The sequence below is a fragment of the Neovison vison genome, chromosome 1 (assembly GCF_020171115.1).
Source record: "Neovison vison isolate M4711 chromosome 1, ASM_NN_V1, whole genome shotgun sequence".
Lineage (NCBI taxonomy): Eukaryota > Metazoa > Chordata > Mammalia > Carnivora > Mustelidae > Neogale > Neogale vison.
The window spans coordinates 230,442,992-230,455,621 of record NC_058091.1 but is presented as its reverse complement, the minus strand read 5'-3'; the positions used below and the strand labels follow the sequence as shown (position 1 = coordinate 230,455,621).

At 40.5% G+C, this 12,630-nt stretch overlaps 2 protein-coding genes across 7 annotated transcripts in view; both read right to left on the bottom strand.

The window, feature by feature from the left end:
• Positions 1-12,630, bottom strand: part of ANKRD55 (ankyrin repeat domain 55) — a 537,753-nt gene that overhangs the window by 450,644 nt on the left and 74,479 nt on the right. The gene's annotated exons all lie outside the window — the stretch shown is intronic.
• LOC122889453 (mitochondrial inner membrane protease subunit 1-like) lies at positions 6,593-7,349 on the bottom strand. The gene is given in 2 exon segments (XM_044224605.1): positions 6,593-6,961; positions 6,963-7,349. Coding segments are annotated over 2 exon segments (501 nt in total). The 5' UTR covers positions 7,140-7,349; the 3' UTR covers positions 6,593-6,637.

The following is a 12,630-nucleotide window of genomic DNA, read 5'->3' as shown; positions in this document are numbered from 1 at the left end:
AAAAAAGAGTACAGTTAAGAGCGCTGAGTGATGTACAGAATTGCTGAATCATTATATTGTACACCTGAAACTAATATAACACTGTATATTAATTATACTTGAATTTTAAAAATTAATTTTAGGGACGCCTGTGTGGCTCAGTTGGTTGGACTACTGCCTTCGGCTCAGGGCGTGATCCTGGAGTCCTGGGATCGAGTCCCGCATCAGGCTCCCAGCTCCATGGGGAGTCTGCTTCGCTCTCTGACCTTCTCCTCGCTCGTGCTCTCTCTCACTGTCTCTCTCTCTCAAATAAATAAATAAAATCTTTAAAAAAAATTAATTTTAAAAATTTAAGTTATTAATTTACTTCTTTGGCCATGACAGTGACACCACTTACTCAGAACTTGTCTAGAAACCTCAATCAATTCAAAACATGGTACTTACCAAAGAGTAAGGACAAAAGTTGGGAGGAGCTTCTGAGTAGGCAAAGTAGATATTAGGAACATTTATGTCTAATAGTCATGAATTTCATTCAAGACATATTTCAGAATATCACTCAGGGCTGTTACCCTTACTTTGTCCACAATTCTATCAAGTTTTCATTTGATTTCTCCTATTGTTAGTAGATAAAAAGCAAATCAGAAGTGTGTAGACATTAAAAGAAAGAAGACTTCTTATAGCTATTAGCCAATAATCCAACAAACCAAGAAGTTCTTTTTGAATGGTAACTGTTTTCTGGCACTTCCGTAGTTTCTAAGGGACAGAAAAGTAGAAGTTATTATCCTTGCCCTCCATAGCTTACACTTCGGTTAAGGGTAGAAAAGAGATCCACATAGGAAACAAATAGAAACAAATAAATTATATAGCACTGACAATAGTTTTTAAAACTTCAGAGAAGAGAGAAATCAGCATGGGAGAGAATACGAAAGATTTCACTGAAGCCAAATCTTTTTTTTTTTTAACTTTTCAAAAAAGGACACACAAAACATATTAGAAAAATTAGAACAAACCCTGTATCTGAAAGACAAAAAACAAATGTCTGAAAGGGGATGCCTTGTAATCACTATGGGAGACACTTAAAAATTAAAAAAAAAAAAAATCTTATTCATCTTGCTCAAAAAAGATAAACAGGGAGAATTAGGAAGTTTCAAGTCTCAAACACAGTGATTTTGATACACAGTGTGTATATCTAGAAAACCAAATAAGAAGAAATCAACTTCTAGTACAGAAGCAAAGACTTCAATAAGGCATTGATGTGTATTTTTAAAAACAATTATGTTTTTTTAAGTCTTCCTGTTATATACTGCTCTTTAAATGGTTTCAGTGAAATACCATGGAGGCAGAGTAATGGGTGCAATGACCCATTCAGTAGTGCTGGGTTGCATGACCTGTGTAATGTCATTCCCCTGCCCCACTCTACCAGCTTTGCCAAACTACAGGCTCACTAACACCTTCCCAGCAGCAACGGCTCTCCTTCAAGGAGTTTCACAGAGATCATAATCTGTAATCAGGATTCTGAACAAGAACTTCATGAACTGCTCTATTCATGACCCAGGTTGGGAAAGAGGGCCAAGTCTGTCTGCCAGCATCAGTGGACAACAATGATGATAAAGGCCATGGGCCAAAGACTCCGAAGAAGGACAAATGTGCACACACCAAACTTGCTGCCTGACTCTTTGGAAATAGATGCTGGCTTGGATTTGAAGGGCACCAAGATAATCCCCAATTAAATCTCTTTCCCACCCACAAGAAAAGCAATGCAGTATGGTGAAGAGCAGATTACAGTTATTTCTTCCCCAAGTAAAATACAGGCAATAAAAGCAATAAAGTTCCTACCAGCCAGAGACAACTAGTGACATACAAATTCCAGGTAAGTGGCCATTTGCAAATCTGTCCTAGATCAAAGATAGCAGAGAATAGTCTTCAAAAAAATGAAAGAATATTTTCTCATATTCTTTGTTGACATCCACAATGTAATAAAACAGACATGACATACTTTGCCATTGGATTTGCATGATCAACATTTACCCATCACTTTTTAAAGTCTAGACTCTGGACAATCAGCAAAGCATTAGATCAAGCCCCAATCTGCAACATTTGTGAATATCTGTGGCTTAAACCATAGCCAATTTCAAGCTTTCAATACAACATCATTGAAAAAAGAGTTGGATGGGGGCCCCCTCGGTGGTTTAGTTGGTTAAACATCTGCCTTCGTCTCAGGTCATGATCCCAGGGTTCTGGGCTTGAGCCCCACATCAGGCTCTTTGCTCAGTAGGGAGCCTGCTTGTCTCTCTGCCTGCCGCTCCCCCTGCTTGTGTGCATGCCGTCTTTCTCTCTGTCAAATAGATAAAACATTTAATATATAGAGAGAGAAAGAAAACCTTGGGAAGGGATGAGAAACAACCTACCACTATACAATGTTTCTATCACACAGATACAAAAGATTTAAGCAATCTCAAAAGAACAGAAATTTCAAAATGCAGTAAAATAATTTGGAAGTGATGAGTTTTTAGAATGTATTATCTTTATGTTTAGTAAAATTTTTAATAATGAGTTTATATAATTTAACTTTCAATAATGGCTGTAATTAACAGGCTCACAAAATTCCTACAAATTGAACAATCAGCTCTCAAGAACAGTATGAGCTAGATTCAACACAACATGGGTTCCATTCTATCCTGAGACCCACCTATAGTCCCATCCTGATTTCAGGAGCTGACAAATGCCCTTGTTTGTCCAATCTATATAGATCAAGTTGTTTTCCAGTCACCTGCAACCAAAAGAATTTTGGCTTATTAAAGAGATCCCTGACAGCTAAGCAGATGAGGATGACTTCATCTAAGAGGCAGGATTGAAGCTGACACCTCTGAAGGCCAAACTTCCAGGTTGCTTTGGCTTTTTTCTTTTCTTTTCTTTTCTTTTTTCTTCTTCTTCTTCTTCTTCTTCTTTTTTTTTTTTTTTAAACTGGGCTTCCCACCTTGTTAAAGGGAATTTCCAACTATGAAAAACCTGGCCACGCCACGCAATGGTCCCTTTAAATGTCTTCCCCAGATGAAGAATGTTTAATCAGCTGAGCAGAGCCTACAGGCCCCACAGGAGTTGGGAGGATGTTAACAGCTCACAACGCTCCTGCATTCCCAGGGGCCACAGCATCACTTTGTGAAACTGCACAGGGTGGAGTCCTGGCTTTTCCCTGGGGAGGAAGTGGCTGCTGAAATGCCAGATATGCCATTCCCACAACAGCTGGTGGAAGGCCCACCTCTCCCAGGGTGAGGAGCAGCCTCTGCAGAGACGAAGCCCCGGAAGTCTACAAAATTTTCACAGACTTGCCAGGAGAATCCAAGCTGCACAGGGCCTGAGGCAACACAGGATGATAAATAGAACATTATTCAGGGCTGATGCTCCCACCCACCTCCTTTGTTTTGGTCCACCAGTGTTTGAAAAACCTGTTTAAAGAGTTATCCCAAGTGTTTTCAAGTCTCTAGTCTGTCTTCAAAAGTATCCTTGAAGAGGAAACAAAGGTTGTTTGCTAGCACTGAATGGGGTGGAAATGGCTATGAAAAGTTTTTCCAGCATACCTAGATGAAAGCCACAAATTAGGGTTGGGGAGGGCTTAGACAGAAATCAGCTATCAGTCTGCTTTGCTCTGTTTGTCCTGCATTTTTAATAAGAGGGGCAGTTGAACTCCACTTGTCTGTGTGAAAGCTGGGGGTGGGAAGATGAGGGCAGAAGAGAAATGGGGGAGCGGGGTAGAGAGGCTACAGATGATTGGAAAGGGGAAGTGGGCTAGACAAGGAAAAACAGCAGGGAAATCAAATGTGTGGTTCATCTGAAATCTTGTTTAATGTACATTTTCTCAAAGGGGTTGAGCTGAACCCTTCAGCCCTGCATCCAGAGTTGATTAAAAACCTGAAATTTCCTGTAATTGGACCTCATTAATAAATTCCTCAGGGTTCCAGGAGGCTCTGAAGAGGTAAAACAAGGGTCTGGAGAGATGAGAGCAACAGGAGGTTGTAAGATCCCAGACCATGGAGTTAATTCCATTTAATCAGCCTGGAAAAAGTCTGCATTCACAACAGTCCCCAGGACACGCTGAGCCCTCCTGCCCTCTTCAGCAGGGATTTTCTCTCACTCACTGGGCCCTTACTTTTTAACCCCTATGTTCAAAATGGATAATGAACTGCCCCACAAGTTTTGTAAGTCAACTGTTAGGAAGTGACACCTCTCTTCTCTCAAGGAACCTCACTACTGCTATGGCCAGTGTGATTCTAATGATTGAAGCAGAGAGGCTGCCACCTCCCAAGCTCCTCTGTTCATTTCCATCCACTATTGCTTTGCCATACCCATCTCCTTCCTTCTTGCCTTTATTTCCACCTCTATCCCCAGATGTTAGCTTGATCCCAAATTCACACGTAATCCCAAACCTTTACTAAGGCATTAGCATTGGCTTATTGCCACACATTGACTTCTTGAGTGATTAGTAAAGTGGCAAGTGTGCTTGGTGTGAAATGTACCTTCTCTTTTTTCCTCTAGTAGAGTGAGCCTAAGCTACAAAATGCCCAAGGATCAGAAATCTAGGAAAAAAACAAGAAGCAAAGGGTGGTGTCCAAATTAAGAAATCATCTTCTAAAAAGGAAAGGACAGGGTCAAATGCAGGATTTTGCCAGGGCTCCAAATGACCCCTTCTCATAGTCTCTCTATATCTTGAATGTTTCTCCTTCTCTCTCTGGGCATTTCAGTGAGAAGTGTCATTTGGTAAGACCAGAATGGAAGAGGCATAACAATATCAATGTCCATCTCCAAGGATCATTAACCTCCCTCCCCAAGAACCCCAAAGTCACTGGTCCTCAGAGCAAGACCCATACCAGGGCAAGGGCAAAGTGTCTTCTTTGGAATGCGATTATTTTTATTGTCCAGACTAGAGTTAAGGTGCAGGGAAAAGAGGACAGAGATGGAGAAGAGAGGAAAGACCAACTTATCAGAGATCGTGGAACCAGAAGTGGTAGTTAAGCCAGACCTGCAGTTACCTTCCTTTGCACCCACCCATAGCCATCTTCACACCCCAAATTTGAGCTTGGAAAGGTAAGAACAAGCTACTCCTTTCACTTCTAACTTAGCTTCTATTTTCCTACTCCCTTACCAGGCTGTATTTGGAGAAGTTCTTCCTCTCAACTCTTCTCCATCCTTTACTCTAATACCTCCTCACCCCCACCCCAATGCAGAAAAAATAAGTCTCTTTGTACTACTTTTCCTTATGATTATAGAGAAATCTCAGGTGACCCACTGTTTCCATCATAATGAATGGTAACTAATCTGTACCTCTCCCTCTTTCTGAAGGCTATCTTTGTGTTCTTACTGCCAGCATAGGGCATTATACTCAGGCCATCATAAAGGAAAAGACTAATGAATATGCCTACAAAAAATAAAAATTAGATTTTAAAAAATGGCAAATATGAGGCAAATCATAAACGAAGTCCAACCACAAAAACTGAAGAAAATTTCTTGAAATATATCTATCTGACTAAGGTCTGGTTTCTTTTTCTTTTTCCTTTTGTTTTTTGTTTTGTTTTGTTTTGGCTTGGTTTTTAAGATTTTGTTTATTTTTTTGACAAAGAGAGAGAGAGATCACAAGTAGGCAAAAAGGCAGGTGGGGGGCGGGGGGGAAGCAGGCTCCCTGCTGAGCAGAGAGTCCGATGTAGGGCTCCATCCCAGGAACCAGAGATCATGACCTGAGCTGAAGACAGAGGCCCCAACTCACTGAGCCACCCAGGCACCCCAAGGTCTAGTTTCTTAATAAACACAACAATCCTTTTAAACTAATGAGACAAAAGAGCAAAGGAAATTAACTATCTGCTCATTAAGAAAAAAAAAGAGATATACAATATGTATGCAACATCACTCAACATTGAAAAGATAAAAATCAGGGGTGCCTGGGTGGCTCAGTGGGTTGAGCCTCTGCCTTCGGCTCAGGTCATGATCTTAGGGTCCTGGGATCGAGCCCTACATCGGGCTCTCTGCTTGGCAGGGAGCCTGCTTCCTCCTCTCTCTCTGCCTGCCTCTATGCCTGCTTGTGATCTCTCTCTCTCTCTCTGTCAAATAAATAAATAAAATCTTTTTAAAAAATAAGAAAATAAAAAGATAAAAATAAACAAGTCACTGTTTTCCCTATCAAATTGGGAAGGTTTGGTAATCTCCAGTGTTGATGAGGATAGGGAAAAACAGAGAGTCACATACTATTGGTGGGAGTCTCCATAATTACACCTTTGCAAAAGTAAATTTGGCAGCACCTAGCAAAGTTAAAAAAAGTACATATACTTTGACCCAGAAATCCTACTATGATAAATGTATTCTTTTTTTTTTTAAGAAAAGATTACTTTTATTATAACTATTAAACCAAAAATCCAGAAGTGAGGTGGTCATCCAGGTTTTTTCCCTAAAAATATTTTTATATCTATCATAAACTTTAGATTTTTTTCTTGGATTACATTTCTACCCATGTATTTGGAACTAATAGCACTTACAATATGTATTGTTTATTCTTCCATATAACAATTACAAATGACTAAAAATAAGTAGCAAATAGTTATTAGTTAAGTACATGGATTCAGTGGTAATAATAAATTCACTTGGAGAGAATAATCAAAAGAATAAATGCTTGCTAATCGTCAGAAAATCTGTGGCCATTAGGGCTGTCACGGAGAAATCCAAAATCACTCAGAGGCCAAATCTTGAAAAAGATACGTCCTCTTATTAGTCCATATGGAATAGGTCCATAATATCTGGAATCTGTAGAATTCTGTAGATTATCACCTTCTAACCAAACATGACCTGTTGGCACATAACTATGACTTTTAAAGAAATCTGATGGACTATTGGTGAGGATTTTATCTCCTTCCAAGCCAATTACTCTCTTACAAATGTTTGATTTTGGATCACTCGGGCTTTTTGCAATGACAATGTCACCTCTTTGGATATCATAAAAAATGTCGACTAAGATTTTCTGCAAAGACAATATCTGAATTTTGAATTGTAGGTTCCATTGATGGTCCAGAACACATGAGAACACCACCAACGTATTCAAAAGCACAATGAGCTATACAGCCATATTGAATAGTATAGCCAATAAGTCGAAAGGTTTTTCCCAGAACACCACGAAGCATAGTTCTATGCAGACTCTGCCACCACTGGCCATAGGTCTGTTCTACAATACATTCAATTTTTAGGGCAGCTGCAAGGCTTCCAGAAAAAACATCTAAAGCATGTCTCAAAGTATATATGGGTAATCCACAATTTCAGGATTCCTCTAGCCCCAAAGAACCAAGGAACACTCTCACCCAGGACTCAGGTGGGCCTTTCTCACCTGGGCCGAGCAGAAGTCCGATAAATGTATTCTGTAGAAAAAAAAGCACCCAAAAAACATGTATAAAGATCAATGAAACCTCACTTGCAATTTTAAGAAATTATCCACATATAGGCCATTATTATATTGATTTTTTTTTAATTCTAGGGAAGAAAATGTAAAAAGCAGGTGTCTTAGTCCATTCAAACTGCTATACTAAAATACAGCAGACTAGGTGCTTATAAACAAAAGAAATTTATTGCTCACAGTTCTGGACGCTGGAAAATCTAAGAGGAAGGCAACAGCATGGTCACGTTCTGGTTAGAGCCCATTTCCTGGTTCACAGGACAGCAACTTCTTGTCATGTCCTCACATGGAGAAAGGGGCAGGGGTCTCTCTGCAGCCTCTTTTACAAGGCACTAATCCCATTCGTAAGGCCTCTGCCCTTATGAGCTAATCAGTTCCAAAAAGTCCCTTCTAATACTATAAATCTTTGGAGGTTATGACCTCAACATATGGATTTTGGAGTGACACAAATATTCAGACCACAGCACTAGGATTTGAGGTAAGATGAGAGGCTTTTATTTTTTCACCAAAACTTTTCCATTTATCTTAATTTTTTACCAAGTGTATTTTTCTAAAACAACATACATTTTCAAATCAATTAAAAACAAAACAAGAAAACCCTTCCAGCTATACCTGCTGGCTGCTAACTCCTTTCTCGTGCCCACAAATTCCCCAAGACAAACATAGGATTCACTGAACCAGTCCCAATTGAGCAAAACCTTTGACAGAAATACTCTGTATCAGAACAGTTGACAAAAGACCAAAAAATTAATTTCTTGATGGTCTCTTTCCTAGTGACTGGTTCAGAAACAGTTGAGAGAGGCTAGGTTACAGGCAATCAAGTGGGGTTTTGGAGGAAGCAGCCATTAGCTTCATCCTGCATCCTCGTGGTGGGGGCTGGCCAGGGTAGAACTGGGAACAGATCAGCAGGGAGGTGGGTAGTACCAAGGGCACCAACCACTCTGACACCAAGTGGCCCGCTCTCTATTGTACATACTGTCAGGAAGAGTCAAGGAGGCTTAGAATCCTGCCCCAAGAAATAACATTCCAACCATATGACATTCTGTAGAGTAAAAAAGATCAGTGGTTGCTAGGAGCTGGGATAGAGGGGATAAATAGGTAAAACACAAAGAATTTCTGTAAATTAAAAAAAAAAACACAAAGAACTTTTAGGGCAGTGAAACTATTCTGTATGACACTAGAATGGTGCTACATGTCATTAAACATTTGCATTTGCACAAACCCTCAGAATCAACATCAAGAGTGAACTTAGTTTACTTAATGTAAACTACATGTGATTATGAATTACAGATGTAGGTTTGTGGATTGTAAAAGGTACCACTCTTGTGGGGGATGTTGATAACAGGGGTGGCTGTACAGGTAGGGGCACAAAAGATATACAGGAAATCTCTGTACCTTCCTCTCTAAAAAAAAAAAAAAGAGAGAGAGAGAGAGAGAGAGAAAACAGATACCGTTCAATGTATGCTTGTTAGATGCTAAGTAAAAGCAAGTCCTGCCCCAGGCATTGTTACCACATCCACTGGGAGGAAAGACAGTGTTGTGCTCTCATCTGTCCGGGCTTTCTACAGCTCAGGACAATTTTCACTCTTAACTGGACTCTTTAGGGTTTGGCCAGGATCCACCTGCAATTTCACTGGTAAACATTTGGGGATAATGTGGTGATTCTCATTTTCACTCCACATATATTTATAACTTGGAATTTTACAATAATATCATCATGCATTGCTTCTACAAAAATAAAATAAAATAAAATAAACAGAATGTTGCAATATTGTATTAATTAAGCCTCTGATTTCAATTATAAGTCAGATATCTGTCTGCTTAAGCCTTTCTACTCTCTTGGATTTGTTACACTCAGCCTGAACTCCCCTTCTGAAGCTTGATAGAGGTCCCCAGAGAGATAACTCTTTGGGGAGTTATCTCCCAGTATCTGCTCCCCAGAATTTTCAGCCTGGTGGGGAGTGGAATTACACATTATCTCCCTGCCTGCCTTCCTCAGTCCCCCTTAGGAACACTAATGAATCCATTTCTTCCCATTTTTTATACAAATTAATTCTAGCTAACTTAACCAAAAGAACTATGTTAAGGATATAGGGAGTCTCAGGGAAGTAAGAACTGGAAAGCCCTGGGCAGGGCTGTATCTGTATCTCCCCTCTCCGCTTATCCATGTGCTGTATGTGCTCTCTCTCCAATGCCTTTTCTCTGCTTCTCCATCCACATAGGGGTACATGGCTGCACCCCAGTTACCAAGTGACCAGCTACATAGTAAGATAAACTGGCTGCCTGCTTCAGGACTCCCATCCCAAATTCCCAGGAAAGAGTTGGTCAGATTGGTCCTATTGGTCCTATTATCTGCAGCCAAGAGAAAGAGGGACTTACAGCAGCAGGTCACATGAAAGGTGAATGGCTCACGGCTAGGCACCTCTCTGGTTCTTAATTTCCTTGTCTATGAAATTAAGATAATTATCCATCAGGAACATGGCTGTGAGTGTGGGACACTCTCATCTACTTAAAGCATCACTTCACAGTGGGCTCTCAGAAAATGCTCTCTTCTTCCTCTATCCAATTCTTGATGGAGTGAGACTAATCATTCTACAACAACATCTGTCTGTGTTACTCCCTTGCTTAATGCCTTTCTGTGGCTCCCCAAAAAAACCTCAGAATAAAGTCCTATCTCCTCAGGATAACATAAAAGGCCCCGAAAACTTCTCTTTTCTCTCTTTCTTTTCTCACTTTACTCTATCCACTTCCCATCACACCTATGACCCTGCCATACCAAGCCACTTGCAGTTCTTAGCAGTCATCAAACTCTGTCTTTCATTGTTCCTCTTTTCCCCACCCCTGCCTCCAACGTTGTCTGTCTATTCTTCCTTGGGAAAATTGTCTGGCCATCACTTCTACCTGCAAGGCTGACTTAAGATTCTCTCCCATATACTCATGCACAGAAACCTTCCTTTGCCTTGCTGGGAACCAGCCTTCCCAGCTTTAACAGTTCTCGAGACCGTGCATTGCAAGGTAGTCCATTCTATAGCTAATTTCTTAAAATGTTCTGTCATCTTCATCCCAACTGGCAAGAGAACTGAAAAAGCCTTTCCAGACCTCCCACCCAGTGATCATAGCTTTTACCCTAGAACAACTTAAGTTGTTAACCTAGTTTAGATTACTAGAAGCTTGCGTCAGTTACCCTCTCCCCCACTTCCCCAAATTTCTCTCTCCATTCCCTTCACTTGACCTCAGGAGGTATGGCTCAGAGAATATTCCTTATCCCATAACATCCTCTAGTTTATTCCTATTTTTCTCAAAGCCTGGTGTTCAACGGTAAGTTCAGCCACCAGCACCTCCCTCGTTATGGATCCCACAAATATGCAGCCTGAGACTGAGTCACTCAGGTGAACTACCTACCTAGGTCCTGTGGTGCTGTGGTCAACCACACCCACTCCAAGTCCTTATCATATGACCTACTATCATGCCAGGTCCCATCTGTCACCATCCCTAGACTTAACACAAGTGATTGAAGTTACCCAACAAGCCAAGGGCAGAGACCAGGAGACATCTCAAGATTTATGATTTCTAATCTAGCATGGTTCAGCGATTCATCTATCCACAATTCTCTGAACTGATGGCCATATGTCCAAAATAATAATAAGTATGGCTACTTACAGTCTATGCTGTGTTAGGCCCTGGGCTAACCAGTATACATGCATTTTCTCATTTAATCCCCACAACAAGTATTTTATAGATGAGGAAACTGACGTTTAAAGAGACTAATAAATGTAATCAGTATCTCTACAGAATGGGAGGTCAGGTTAAACAACAAAGCAATAAGGTCTCTGAGCATATCAAATACGGAAGCTTTGGATGCTCATATTTCTTTCCCGTAATTAAGAGTCTCCTAATTTTAAACTCCTAGTTCCCAAACTCTTTCATTTAAACATAGGAGAAAGAGGACTCGCATCAACTAAGTGAAGCCTGAAGGTCCAGAGCAATGGCCCAGCTTTCAGATGTTCATCTTCTTGGGTGTTTAGTTCCCTTCTTACAAAATGTTTAGAAGCTATAGAGCTTTTGTCCCACCCACCACCCACCCCTTTTATTAAGCTGAAGGCGGTGTGAGGACAGATTTGGCAGTCTTGCAAAGTTTCTGTAGACACTTCTGTCTTACAATACATTAACACTGTGGCAAACTCTTGTTCATTTATTTAACACAATTCTGAAAGTTTCTTATATTTAATTTTTAAAAGGCAATTACGAGTTATTTTTATAGCTAAACCATGAAATGAGAAACTGGCAGTGGCTGGGCTGGTTCCCATGTAAAGAAGGCCTCAAAGGCTTGGTGGCCTTCTGGTGACACTGATCAGCTTGACTGGCAGATAGAGAAGTCTTCAATCACATCCTTTCCCTTGTAATCAATGTATAACGAAGAGAGATTTGTCCACCAAACCTTTCACCCAGTCCTAGAGCTCAGGAGGACCAGAGGCTGTCAGCCAACATCCTGGGCCATTTCTGCTGGTCTAACTCAGAACTCGCCTTGCTTGTTCTGAAGCAGGATCAAACATCTGACTGCTCACTGTGTGGCTTCCCAGAAGATTCGGAAACATGCTTGATGTGGGTATGAGATGTGGACAGGGGAATTCTTGTGGACTACAGGGCAGAAGAGGGTTCCAAACACAACATTAGGGTTTGGCAAAACCCAAGAACATCATGCCAAGACCTTTTCCCTTCACTTTTCAGCCCGTACACATTTCAAAGAGAACTTAGCCCTTATTTCAGGAGTAACTGCACCGTTGTCATGAGTGTGCAGAATATTAGCACTAGGTCTTAATATGTAAAATGTTCACTCTATTTTTTTTCTTATCCAGTTTCTGTCAGAATCCAGTTCTTTTCCACCAAGACTTCTCTATTAAGTCTTCTATGAACACTTTACCCCACAATAACCACTAGCCTATGACAACATAGGCTCATTGTTAGTAAGGTGGCTCTGGACCATGTGCAACCCAGTAACATCTTTTGAATTGCTTATTTGCATATACATACATATACATACATATGTCCATATACAGATTATAACTTCCAATGCACTTACTCAAAAATGGTTTACTAAGAATGGTTTATTAAGTTTGGTATTGCCAAACCCATGCTTGTAACTTGAGATGCCATGGAAAACAAGATAAGCAGGTCTTGGCCCTTCCTGACCTCACAGTGTGGAATTGTTATCAGTGAGAATTCAG